The sequence below is a fragment of the Piliocolobus tephrosceles genome, chromosome 11 (genome assembly GCF_002776525.5).
Source record: "Piliocolobus tephrosceles isolate RC106 chromosome 11, ASM277652v3, whole genome shotgun sequence".
Taxonomy (NCBI): Eukaryota; Metazoa; Chordata; class Mammalia; order Primates; family Cercopithecidae; genus Piliocolobus; species Piliocolobus tephrosceles.
Genome location: NC_045444.1, coordinates 87,562,023 through 87,576,136, shown reverse-complemented (window position 1 = coordinate 87,576,136; position 14,114 = coordinate 87,562,023). Strand labels below are relative to the sequence as shown.

The 14,114-nt window shown below is 43.7% G+C and overlaps 1 protein-coding gene across 9 annotated transcripts in view; it reads right to left on the bottom strand.

Moving 5' to 3' along the window:
- CASP8 (caspase 8) overlaps positions 1–14,114 on the bottom strand; it is a 59,194-nt gene that overhangs the window by 19,153 nt on the left and 25,927 nt on the right. For 3 of the 9 annotated variants that reach the window (XR_002733052.2, XM_023218812.2, XM_023218822.2), the window contains exon 1: positions 7,231–7,396. The exons of 2 other annotated variants lie outside the window; for them this stretch is intronic. Coding sequence is in view for 2 of the 7 variants with exons in the window: in XM_023218812.2 (XP_023074580.1) it covers positions 7,231–7,255 (25 nt within the window). In the remaining 5 variants the exon portion in view is untranslated. 4 more of the 9 variants (XM_023218830.2, XM_023218876.2, XM_023218851.2 and 1 more) reach the window with 3 other exon arrangements.

Below are 14,114 nucleotides of genomic sequence, written 5' to 3'. Positions count from 1 at the left end.
AACAAGCCGATGGTTAGAGGGTTGTGACCAGAGTGTGGTAGGGATGTAGAGGAAGAAGCCTTAACTCAGCCTGGGAGAAGGGCTTCCTGTGGGGAAGGGATTCTGGGGAGAATGTGAGAAAGCACAATTCTTACAGGAAACAATTAATGTAAAAGATGGAGGTAAGAACTTTCAAGTCCATTCAGGCAGGCACAAGGAGCTCAATAAAGTAACTACAAAGGGTCTGGGATGGAGTGACGGGACAAAGGGATGAAGCTCTAGCCAGGTACCATGTCACAAAGGGGCCTCATTACCATGGGGCAAGGGGTTTAGGCTTTGTCCTGGAGGTGATGAGGAACTAAGAAAGGACTGTGAAAATGGGAATGATGTCACCCAGTTGGGATTAACACTTAAAGTGCAAAGGATAGACTGGAAGACTTGGAGGCAGGGGACCTACTGGGACCTATTAGGAGGAGGCATTTCAGTGCTGGAGGGCGGGAGTGATGGGGTCTGATTGAAACAACAGCGGGAGGAGTACATGGGGCAGGGAGAGGTCTCTGAAGGGCCCAAGGACCAGTGCCTACAGCTAGCTGGTCAGGAACTCAAGACTGGAAACTGACCCAGTCACCCCTGACAGCCCTTTCAACCTACACAGTCTCTAAGTCAGGTTATGTGGTATTTTCACACAATTTTTCTAAGGGAGAGGGTCGTGTTTCAGCAAACTCCAGACAATTATCATGCCAGCGACCTGACATCAGGGGTTTTCCCTTGAGCCCCAGGCTCTACCACGTTCCCTGCTCTGACGGCCCCTGTCCATAGTAAAAAAAAAAAAAAAAAAAAACCTCGGAGTGGTGTTTGTGCTCCATTCTTCATAGGAACAAGACTGAGGCTCCCCTAACAAGGGCGACAGTCAGTGTGGGGGAGGGCAGCAGTGCCATGGTTAGGAGCTTAGATCAAGCCCGGCTGTGACACTGGCACCTCCTCAAGGTGTCAGAATTTCCAATAGATACTGCTGGTACATGTCAATTGTTGCTCTAGGCACTGGGAATGCAGTAAAATAAACCAACGTGGCCCAGGAGTTCAGGTCTAACCTGGGCAAGACCCCAGGTAGCAAGACCCCAACTCTTAAAAAAAAAAAAAGCAAAACCAAAACCAAAACAAAACAAAAAAACAGGTGGGTAATTTAGCCATCTCTGTCAAAATGTAAAATTCACATCAACTTTGGCCCACAATTTAACTTCCAAGAGTTTTTCCTACATTCACTTAAACATAAGTATACTCAAAACCATATTCACTTAAACATAAGTATACTCAAAACCATAAGTATACTCAAAACCATATACATATACTCAAAACCATAAGTATACTCAAAACCATATACGATTCATGGTAGCATTCCTTGAAATAACAAAAGAGCAGAAACAACTGTTTATCGGTATTAGAAGATTTAGGTAAGCTATTAATCATATTCCAGGGAACTCTATTTGGCTACTAGAGAGAATAGGAAGATCAGTGTGGTTGAGCATGTGTGATCTACATAATGTATTGATCAGTACATATTTTGTGTATTCACAGAAGAGCTCTAACAAAAAACACACAGGAAGTTCCTTCAGTAATGTTAAAGAAAAGCAGAATTACACACAGATGTGGCCGTGCGGTGTGGGAAGGCCGATGGGTGCAGGTGACAGTGAGAGTTGCTTTACCTCCCAGACCTTCCTGCACAGTTTGTACTGTTTAAATTTTTACCGTGTACATGTATTACTTATTCTAAAAATATAACTAGTTAAAATCTTTAAAGATCCATTCTTATTCATATGCTGGAAAAGATCTAAACTAGATCTAACCCTGTTTAGTGCCGTTAGTTCAACTGTCTTTAAAATTTTTAATGCATTCTAACCTCTATTGAAATCTCATCTTACAGAATAAAACCAGCCAAAGAATCAAATGAAAGCAGGACTTCCTTTCCCCTGTCCCTCAATTATTTTTTTCTGAGGATAAAAACACTTAGTGTAGTCATTTTAGAAAATACAGAAAAGATAAAAAGGAAAAATAAAATTATGTATAATTCCACCATCCAAAGATAAATGCCCAATAATATTTTACTCTTTCCCACCAAATATTTTATGCATACACATTTTTCCTTGTATTTGAATGCATCATATTTCTGCAGTATAAGTGGATTTTTCCACTGATAGGTATATCTCGTATTGTAAGTACTTTCCTGATGTCTTTAGTTTTTCTTCTACAGCATGGGTTTTAATATCTGTAAAGCATTTAATCTTAGAGATGGGTTATAATTTATATAGCCAGTTTCTGATTACATTTAGGATGACCTTGAAATGCAAATCTTTAAGTATACCTCTAATTATTTTCTTAGAATAATTTCCTAAAAGTAGTATCATTGGGTCAAAAGGAATAAACCTTTTTGAGTCTCTTGTTACATATTCAATAGCATTTTCTGACAGTATATGATAAAAATCAATACAATCCAAGGCTGAGATGACATGAATTTGGATATAATAAGATTGGCGCATAGCTCCGTCCTCCATAGCCACCTCATCTCACTCATTTCATTACCTCTTCAACAACGTGGCAATGCTTTTTAAGTGGTTTCCCCATCCAATCATAACTGACATTTAGAAGGGAAAATGCTAACATGGCTTCTTCTCTGGCCCAGGTATTCCAGGATACACTGTCGGATGATAGTCAGCCTTTTCTGTTCTTTGCTTTTTGCTTAAGTTACACATCCCTCTAGTCACAGTACCTAGAAAACGGTCACTGGCAAAGGATTTACGACACCATTAACAACGGGCCATCGAGCACTGCACGGGGAGAGACATCACGTGGCGGTTCTTGTTTTATGGGACCTAGATGTTCTGCAGTAGTTTATGGGCTAGCAGTTTTGTTAAGCTAGTATTTTTAAAATAATGTACTTGTCTTTTTGCTTCCTCAAAATAGTAAAAGTAACACTTGTTTCATAGAGAAAGTACAAAGAAGTATAAAAAGAAAATAAAAATTACTTAAAAACTTGCCATTTGGAAGTAATTCTTTGGTCACATTTTGTGTGACCAATTTTTTTCCACATGTATTTACAACATATGTAAATTTGAATATTTTGCCATGTAATACATAGATTTTATATAATCTCTGCTAAATAGTAAATGTATGTCTATTTGTATTACATATGTATAATTATTTTATATATTTATGCCCCAAAATATTTAAATATAAATATGTGTTTATAATAATCATATAAATAAATGATACATAAATGTTTATAACCTATATATCCATATAAACATAAAAATATTTTTTAACCTCATTTCACTAAAAGCCTCTGAAGAAACTACCATTATTATCCCCATTTTTCTGTTGTGAAAAATCACGGCTTGGAAATAAGCTAGTAAGAGAGAGAGCCACAGCCAGATTTAAGTATCTCACTCAAGGGCTTCAATGACAGATCACAAAGATTTAGACACCATTCTACTTGCAGCTGGAAGGTGGTGAAAGAATCTCATGAAGAAAAACATAAAATCATAACATTTTTGGAGAATAACATTTCAAAAAAATATATAATAACAAAACCACAAAAACAGAAGTTCTTAACAAATCCACTATAGGCGAGAGGGGGTCAGAGCCTCACAAAGGAAGTGCTAGAATCTAGGCCCCAGCATCTCATTCCAGAGTCCCATTCTACCACTGTATTACATGCCACAATTAAATTGCAAATACCTTCCATCTCATCACAATCACTCCAGTAATATTCTAGCAGTGTCCTAGCTCTTGCAGTGATAACTACCCCACAGGTGGGGAAAAAGCAAAACATGCATTCACCGTCGGAAACAGAAACCTGCATCTCATCCGAAGCCTGAGAGAACCTGAAAGCCACTCACTCTAAGGCCCAAACCCCTAACCGGTAGGTAGTATTGCCACTCCCTCGGGTCCAGGCTGGCTGCCTCACACTGTGGGCTCCCCCCAAACCTGACAGACATCCATTCTGCACGCACGTGGTGTCCATAACAGGGCGCTGCAGCCACGGCGTTCAAACAACCCAGCAAAGGTGTCCGAACCTCAACAAAACATATAATCCCATCATTGTCAAACAGAATGAAACTTGCAACTTCACCCGTAAATGCTTAACCCCACAAGTACAGGTCTCCGATTTTGTCCATCTAGTCTTCCCATTATATTGTTTCTTGAACTGTTCTGTATCTTTTTAATTTCTCTTTCTTTTCTTTTCTTTTTTTTTTTGAGACGGAGTTTTGCTCTTATTGCCCAGGCTGGAGTGCAATGGCACAATCTCGGCTCACCACAACTTCTGTCTCCCAGGTTCAAGCGATTCTCCTGCCTCATCCTCCTGAGTAGCTGGGATTACAGGCATGCGCCACCATATCCGGCTAATTTTGTATTTTTAGTAAAGACAGGGTTTCTCCATGTTGGTCAGGCTGGTCTCAAACTCCCGACCTCAGGTGATTCACCCGCCTCGGCCTCCCAAAGTGCTGGGATTACAGGTGTGAGCCACTGCGTCCAGCCTTTTTTAATTTCTTTAAAAAATAAATAATTGAATTAGTAGGACCACATGGGTGTGTGTATGTGCATGTGTGTGTGTGTTTATGTTGGCAAATGTGTATGCTGGTGGGTATGTGTGTTGGTAGGAGGATAGCTGTAGCAGCAAAGTTAGTTGAGATTTAAATTTTGGCTTCTACTCTTTGACAAATTTGGCTGGGATCAGGATGAAGCCTTTATACAAGTAGGTAAACTGGCAGCATTTCAGAAACTCCTAGAACTTAATCAGTCTAAGCCAGACTGACCTTGAGATCTGGAAACTGCACCGCCCTCAGCAAGGCTCTCAGAGGGACTGCTACCTCTTCCACTAACTTCATGGTTTCCCATCCACATTCACATACAAGGATCACCTCCATGGCCCCAGGGCCACCCGACCTCACTCTCAGCAGCCTAGAAAACTCCAGAATCAAAGGCCTTCCTCCCAAAAGGCCCCTCTGACCTTAACAAAGGGGCAAATCCTTACCTTACTCTCACGATGGTAACACCTTCGTCACAGGCCTCTCCGCTGCCATCTGAGCATCTAAGACAAGAGCAAACGCCTAATGAAGGATGAAGGGCACAGCCAGCTGTACTTCCTGTTTCGAAACTCCTCTAAGTCACAAACACTAGAGGGGAGAGAACGCTTACCACTTGCCCCTGAGTGAACAGAGCGTCTTCTAAAGCTTCTAAAGCTGGAGGAAAAAGGCCTGATGGTCCAGGAGACTGCCTGCAGGGTGGGGCGGGGCACCTGGCCACCTGAGCACTGGCCCCTGGCTATGACTTTGGATGGGCCATTTTACCTTCGGCGCCTCATTTCCACATTCCAAAACGAGGACGTTGGACTGGATTGTAACTGAGAACACTTTCATTTCATATTTAGGATTTAAAGATTTTTCTGGGTTCATCATTAAGACTTTAATTTTTTCATTCAATGAATCTTGATGGAGCACCTCGGAGAAGTCTTGAGATTGGACATTGCAGAGCCCTCATCTTGGTTCTCAGGGTGACTGCGAACTTTCAGTGCTAAAGCCCCTGGTTTAGCCAAGGAGCATCTCTGTGGCCCCAAGTCACCAGATTCCACTCTCAGCAGCCTAAAAAACTCAAAAAAAAACAACTCTAAAAAAGAAAAAACTCTAAAATGAAAAACCTCTAAAAAGAAAAAAACTCTGAAATAAAAAAATTCTAAAATAAAAAAATCTAAAAAGAAAAAACTCTAAAATGCAAAAACTCTTTGGTAAGATGGTAAACCTATCTTACCAAAGGTGATCCTTATATATGAGTATAGCTGGGGAAACCACAAAGTCAGCTGAAGATGGGTTTACCATCTTATCAAAGAGGCAAATCCTGGGGCCCTCACCATACTGGGCTCTAGGGATAGATCAGTAAACAAAAGATTGCCTTCATACTGAGTTAGATGAAATGTTTTCTGATGTTAAAAGTAGGGAAAAGAAAATCAAGCACCTCTCTTCTTTGAAACTGCCTTTTGTCTTTCCCCAAATAGAATATAAGCTTTCAGAGGGCAGGGACTCATAGCTGAGAAGACTGAATGAAGTATCTGAAAAGGACTCCTCACCAGAGAGGGCTAGGTCAAGGTGGCCTGATAACATCAATGCCTGGGTGGCCACAGTGGCTCATGCCTGTAATCCTAGCACTTTGGGAGGCCAAGGAGGGAGGATCCCTTGAGCGTAGGAGTTTGAGAGCAGCCTGGGCAACATAGTGAGACACCATCTCTATGAAGAAAAATTTTTGAATTAACCAAGTGTGGTAGCACGCGCCTGTGGTCCCAGTTAATCTGAAGGCTGAGATGGGAACATTGCTTGATCCCAGGATGTCGAGGCTGCAGTGAGCTGTGATTGCACCACTGCACTCCAGCCTTGGGTGACAAAGCAAGATCTTGTCTCAAAAAATAAATAAATAAAAAAGAAATAGAAACAGAATGAGTAAAATAAAATGCCAATAGTATTAATATGCAGTAATAATTGCTAACTCATGTAGTAAGTGATGTATGCGTATTATCTCCTTCAAGCCTCACAGTCACCTCTCGAGGCATTATTAATCCCATTTAACAATGAGATAACAGAGGCACAGAGGAATTACTTACTTGCCTGAGATCGCATAGTTAAAAAACAGCGTACATATACAAAAGAAAAATACATTTTGCAAAGATACAAATAAATCCACGAATCCACATCAAAACATTAGAGAATTATCTTTGGGGAGCAAGAGAGAGAGCAGGAGGGCAGGGGTGGGGGTGGAGAGATAAAAGGAAACCCTTAAGACACGGAAGAGGGGTAAGCGGGCTGTGCACCCAGGGCATCGTGATTCGACAGAATAAAGAACTTAACCCTCGGCCCCAGAGCCAAATGAAAAAGACAAAAAAGTGGATTGATAAAGTTTTCTGGACTCTCCAAACGGGTTCACAGGAGGGAGACCGTGTATCTGTATTCGAGGCAGTAGGGAAGCTGGGAGGACAAAAAGGTAGCAGAGGAAATGGAGACTGCTCAGAGTGAAAAAGTAGCAAGATCAGAGGCAATGGCTCAGAGAGAAACCCCACAGGAGACCTGGGCCAGGCAGCACCCAGAGGTGTCCTCAGCAGGGCAGATCCAAGCTGCTTCCCCACCCCCACAGCCCTGTTTCTAGAGCAAGTTAAGAAACAAAAATATGTGGTTTCCTGTTGAAGAGGCCACCTCGGCAACAGGCACTCACCCGCTCCACCCTTTCCTGGCACCATGGCAGTCTCTGAGTCCCCTAACCTGCCTAACTCCACGTGCTCAGTGGGGAAGGGGGTGGGAAAGGCTCCCAGGAAGAAGTTTCTTTTACTTTCAATAACCACCCTGGCTCTTCTGCCTCCCTCCACCGCCTCACTTCCTGTTGAGTTGACTAGCAAATTCAGCAGGGCTTGAAAAAAAAACACAAGAGATAAAAGGAGGAGAACCTGTGAAAACACTTTCCTCCAGCAGAAGGGCAGAACCCGGTCTCCGAGAGAAAGAGAAAACTTCACAGCAGAATGAACTGCAGGGTAAATTTTACTCCTAAAGCAGAACAGAGATGACTCACTCGAACAAGAAATGTTTCCTATTTAAAGGAACAGATGCCCAGTTTCCAACCATTCAGAAGAGGGAGGTGGCAGACATTTCACGGACGTGCAAAACTAAAAACCCGAGCACTGGACATGCTTTATTGGAAAGTATTTATACTGACTCCATTTAGTAATAATAACCCCTGTCGGTGACAAGTAATACGCCATTCTTCCTTGCAAAGGGTCTGGGAAGAGGAAGTTTCCCTCTGTCTTGATCCAAACCTCAGCACTGAAGTCACAGACCAGCCCTCTCCTCCCTCCCTACGGACTGGGTGAAGCCAGCCCTGTAGCTGAAATGTAGGTAGACTGTTCACAAAAAAAGGAGGAAGTGTTCTGGCTCAGCCCTACTTGGCTCAGCCCTAAACAGGGCTGAGCCAGGACACTTCAGTTCCCTTCCTTGGCCATGTTCTCCAGTTTAGTTGTGACCCGTGTCTTTGTAGCATTGATCCTGCCTGGAGTGTTGGTGCTACTGAAGTCTGTTCCCCAAAGCTCTGAACCCCAGACCCTCCCTTGTTCTCTTTTTTTTTTTTTTTTTTTGAGATGGAGTCTCGGTCTGTTGCCCATGCAGCAGTACAGTGGTGCGGTCTTGGCTCACTGCAACCTCCACCTCCTGGGTTCAAGTGATTCTCCTGCCTCTCAGCCTCCCAAGTAGCTGGGACTACAGGCACCCACCACCATGCCTGGCTAATTTTTGTATTTTTAGTAGAGATGGGTTTTCACCATGTTGGTCCGACTGGTCTCGAACTCCTGACCTCAAGGAATCCACCTGCCTTGGCCTCCCAAAGTGCTAGGATTACAGGCATGAGCCACTGTGCCTAGCCACTCCCCTGTTCTCTGCCATCCGCCTCTGTTTCCCATGTGAATTTTTTTTTTCCTTTTTTTGGGATGGATTTTCACTCTTGTTGCCCAGGCTGGAGTGCAATGGTGCCATCTCGGCTCACAGCAACCTCCGCCTCCCGGGTTCAAGTGATTCTCCTGCTTCAGCCTCCTGGGTTGCTGGGATTACAGGCATGAACCACCATGCCCGGCTAATTTTGTATTTTTAGTAGAGACAGGTTTTCTCCATGTTGATCAGGCCGGTCTCAAATTCACGACCTCAGGTGATCTGCCCACCTCGGCCTCCCAAAGTTCTGAGATTACAGGTGTGAGCCACCACACCCAGCCATGAATTTTTAAAAAGGGTTTTCTGCCCTTTTGCTTGCACATCTTGTACATTTTATAACGAGAACACCAGCAATAACACATTCCTATATGTTACACCTTGACATGAACTATCTCTAATTCTTGCAGCAATTCAGGGTATTGTTCTCCCATGTTATGGATGAAGAAACTAAGGCTCAAACAGTTACATGGAGTCAAACTCAGTCCTGCTGGGCCAAAAACAGAGATTTTTCTATGACACACTAACTCCGTTTCTCCAACACTTAGGATTTGGAATGAATCATGTGGATGGAAGAGCAACAAATTTAAACTAATAGTGAACGATGAATAAAGATCAGAAGGTCCTTGGTTTCTCAGTCACCTAACAAAAAGGAGTTGGCCCAATAAAGGCACAAGCTAATACTTATCAAACCATTGGTGTATGCCAGACACAGCCACCTAAACTGGCTCATTTCCACTTCTGAACAGTTCTCAGAAGTGGATGCTACAATTGGTCCCATTTTATGGATGAGGACACTGAGGCTTAGAGAGGTTGAAAGACTTGGCCCCGCTCAGTCAGTGAGTGACAGAATGAGGTCTGTTTGTTTCTAAAACCCTGAGTGGTTAGTCACCACCTAAACATGAATGCATAGCCATGAATCTCAATCTGACCCACCTCAGAATTCACTGCAAATTTTCTAAAAATATGAGTCTTCAAGCTCCAGCTTTGGAACTCCTACCTGAGCAAAAATGTGGGAGACAAAACAGCTGGAGCTCTTAGAATAGTGCCTGGGCCTTCCACAGTTCTCAGTAAATAGGCTGTGGGTGCAGTGGCTCACACCAGTAATCCCAGCACTCTGGAAGACCAAGGCAGGAGGATCGCTTGAGCCCAACAGATCGAGGCCAGCCTGGGCAACATAGGGAGACACCGTCTCTGCAGAAAAATTTTAAAAACTAGTCAGGTATGGTGGCGTGCATCTGTTGTCTCAAGCTACTCAGGAGGCTGAGGTGAGAGGATAACTTGAGTGTGGGAGGTCAAGGCTGCAGTGGGCCATGATCACGCCACTGCACTCCAGCCTGGGTGACAGAGCAAGGCCCTGTCTAAATAACAAATAAATTAATTAAATAAATAAATATTCACTACCATGTTATTTAAGCTCACAACATCTCTAAGATGGCTACAAATCATTAGGCTTACATACAGATGATGCAATTAAATGCAACATCAATTAGCTGACAAATGGCAGGGCCAGTGCATGAACTCAGGAGTGTCTCACTCGAGAGTTTCTGCTCTTAGCCCGTGTACACATCTCCCTGCGTGTACCCAGGCCCAGACTAGCAGAAATGGATGAGCTGCTGGAGGCCTCTGAGGGGCAGTACTGAGAATGGGGGAGCAGGGTGGGAGTGGGAGTCTCAGGGCTGATTCTCCCAGTCATATCATATATATATATATATGTATATATAAAAGGCCGATAAGTGAATTATGGCCAGGCACAGTGGCTTACCCCTGTAATCTCAGCGCTTGAAGAGATTGAGGTGGGCGGATCACTTGAGGCTAGGAGTTTGAGACCAGCCTAGCCAACATGGCAAAACCCCATCTCTACTAAAAATACAAAAAAATTAGTTGGGCATGGTGGCATGTGCCTGTAGTCTCAGCCACTCAAGGCACGAGACTCACTTGAGCCCAGGAGGTTGCAGTGAGCCAAATTGACACCATTGCACTCCAGCATGGGTGACAGAGGGACACTCCATCTCAACAAAAAATAAAAATAAAAAGAGTTAATAAGTGAATTATAAACCTCAGGTTGGTTGAATTCCTATTGTGAAGCACAGAGATCATTATTATTCATTTGCTGTAATCAACTTCTCACCCTCATCTTGAGACATGTGTCTGTGTGACTATTTATATCAGAATTAATAATGTGCATGGTCCTTAGTCCCAGGGAAGCTGAAAGATCCGGAGGTGTTGCCAGAGCTGCAGGGACATAGAGACCTGGCTCCTGCCCAGCACAGAATGGGGACAGGTCTGCTTTGATTCAATTTCAAAGTGGTTTCCACCCTCTTGAATCTCAGCTCCCACCTGAAGTCCTGGTCCTGAGACTATTGTGTCTCCTACCATGCCCACCAGCCGGCTGAAAGCAGGTTTGGACCTGTAAGTGTCCCTAAAAAGGTCAAGAAAGACCAAACCTCAGCTCAACTGCAACACACCCTTCCCATTCATCTGGATGTGACACCCTTCAAAGATAAACACTGACAGTGAAACCAAAATCCCCCGAACGTGCATGCCCTTTGTTTGTTGCCAGCTTGGGAGGTTGTATATAACTAACCCGTGGGCCAGGGTGGTGTGGTTTCCGGATTCCATGGGGCTGCTCCCCCTTCCTTGACTCTCTGGCAGCTGGCCTTGACTACTGTCCTAGACTCCTCCTCCAGAGCACTGCAAGGGAAGGGAAACAGATTGCATTCACATGTATCTAATTCCTTTCTGGGCCTTGTAGGGAGAGACTCAAACAGTTATCTAAGACAAAGGTTTTAGCAGTTGGGATTTTAATTTTTTCTTTTGGTGTTGAAATGATCAGACGGTCATGGGGCGTTTACAGTTACTGACCTCAATCGGTATATTCTGCAGCTTGTTGATTGCCAATACCTACCCCTTCTGCTTTCTCAAAAAAAACTACTGCAGACAAGAATCCATACTACGGATTTAGAAAGGAAGAAATTAAGTTTATTAGGCTCTCATTCCAATATTCATGTCACTGAACTAGCTTTTCCAGAATTTTCTTTTCTTTTTTTTTTCTTTTGAGATGGAGTTTTGCTCTTGTTGCCCAGGCTAGAATGCAGTGGTGGGATCTCGGCCATTTTTTTTTTTTTTTTTTTTTTTTTTTGAGGGGGTTTTCCTCTTTTTCCCCGGCTGAAGTGCGGTGGCGCCATCTTGGCTCAATGCAGCCTCTGCCTCCCAGGTTCAAGTGATTCTCCTGCCTCAGTTTCCTGAGTAGCTGGTATTACAGGCACACGTCACCACGCCCAGCTAATTTTTGTATTTTTTTTTAGTAGAGATCTCAGGTGATCCCACCTCAGCCTCCCAAAGTGCCGGGATTACAGGCATGAGCCACCGCACCTGGCCAAAGCATATGCTTACCACAGGATCCAGCAATCACGTTTCTAGATATTTGCCCAAATTAGTTGAAAACTTACGTCCACGCAAAAATCTGAACATGAATGTTTATACCAGCTTTATTTGTAATTCATAACTGCCAAAAGTTGGAAGCAACCAAGATGTCCCTCAATAAATGAATGGACAAACTGTGGCACATCCATACCATAGATTATTATTCAGCAACAAAAAGAAATGAGCTATCAAACCATGAAAAGGCATGGAAGAGCCTTAAATGAATATTACTATGTGAAAGAAGCCCATCTGGAGAGTCCACCTCCTGTATGATTCCAACTGTGTGACATTCTGAAAAACGCTATAGAGACAGTAAAAACATCAGTGGTTGCCAGGGACTCGGGGGAGGAAGGGTAAGTAGGTTCCACACAAGGAATTTTTAGGGGAGTGAAATTATTCTGTATAATATTGTAACGGTTCCACATGGCATTATTCATTTGGCAAAACCAGTAGGATGTACAACACCAAAAGTGAACCCTAATGGAAACTATGGAACGGTAGTTCAGAATAATTTATTGATGGGATTCAGGACATGCTACCACAAAATATGGCACCATGACTGACATGGTTTGGATTTGTGTCCTCACCCAAACTCCTGTCCAATTGTAATTCCTAATGTTGGAGGCGGGGCCTGGTGGGAGGTGATTGGATCTCGGGGGTGGTTTCTAATAGTTTAGTTTCTAAGAGTTTAGCACCATCCCCATAGTGTCATTTGCATGACAGAATTCTCATGATACCTGGTTGTTTAAAAATATGTGGCACCTCCCTGCTCTCTCGCTTCCCCTGCTCCAGCCACGCGAGATGTCTCGCTCCCCCTGTGTCTTCCACCATAATTGTAAATTTCCTGAGGCCTCCCCAGGAGCCGAGTAGATGCCAGCATCATGCTTCCTATACAGTCTGTGGAACCATGAGCCAATTAAAACTCTTTTCTTTATAGATTACCTAGCCTCGGGTATTTCTTTATAGCAATGCAAGAACAGACTAACACAATGACATATTGAATATTTTAAGCTGAAGGAATCTGCAAAAGCAGCATGTGTGGGAAGGGTTTCTGACCTTCCCCTGAAGCCAGGTCATAAGACCCTCAGGTGAGAGATGCCCTCCCTATACCTGGTGGAAAGGAGCGTCCGTATCTCTGAAGATGAAGGGACACAGAGAGGAATCTAACTAAACAAACGGGCCTTGATAAGCTTCCCCCAGCAGACTACACTTACTTCAAACTCTTTGCTCTACCATATTCTCCACAACTGTCCGCCCTTTATCAAACCTATATCACACTGTAACTGCTTCTTGGAGTCTTCATTTCCTTATAAAGGCTTCCATGTCACATAAAACTTATATTAAATAGGTTTATGCACTTTTCTCTTATTAATCTGTCTTCTGTTATAGGGTTCTCAGTCATGAACTTAGAAGGGTAGAAGGAAAACAGATTGTCCTCCCCTACAATATCAATATTGGTCCATCACTTGTAACAAATGTACCACACTAATGCAAGATGTTAATAACGGGAGAGTGTGGGGAGGGGAGAAGGGTGGGAGGCAGAGTGTATATGGGAACTCTCTACTTTCTGCTCTTTTTTTTTTTCTTTCTGAGACAGGGTCTCTCTCTGTCACCTAGGCTAGAGTGCAGTGGTGTGATCTCAACTCACTGCAACCCCTGCCTCCTGCGCTCAAGCGATCCTCTCGCCTCAGCCTCCCAAAGCCAATCTGATTAAGCTAATCTGTTAAGACTCAACAATAAGAAAACAACCCGATTGAAAAGTGGGCAAGAGATCTGAACAGACACCTCACAAAAAGATATGCAGATGGCAAATAAGCATATGAATAAGCTGAGACGACAGGTGCACACCACCATGCCCAGTTTATCTGCTCTATTTTTTCTCTAAACCTAAAACTGTTCTTAAAAAATAACCTGTTGGTGGCCCGGCGCGGTGGCTCACGCCTGTAATCCTAGCACTTTGGGAGGCCGAGACCGGCGGATCACGAGGTCAGGAGATCGAGACCATCCTGGCTAACACGGTGAAACCCCATCTCTACTAAAAAATACAAAAAACTAGCCAGGCGTGGTGGCGGGCGCCTGTAGTCCCAGCTACTCAGGAGGCTGAGGCAGGAGAATGGCGTGAACCCAGGAGGTGGAGCTTGCAGTGAGCCGAGATCCGGCCACTACACTCCAGCCTGGGCGACAGAGCGAGACTCTGTCAAAAAA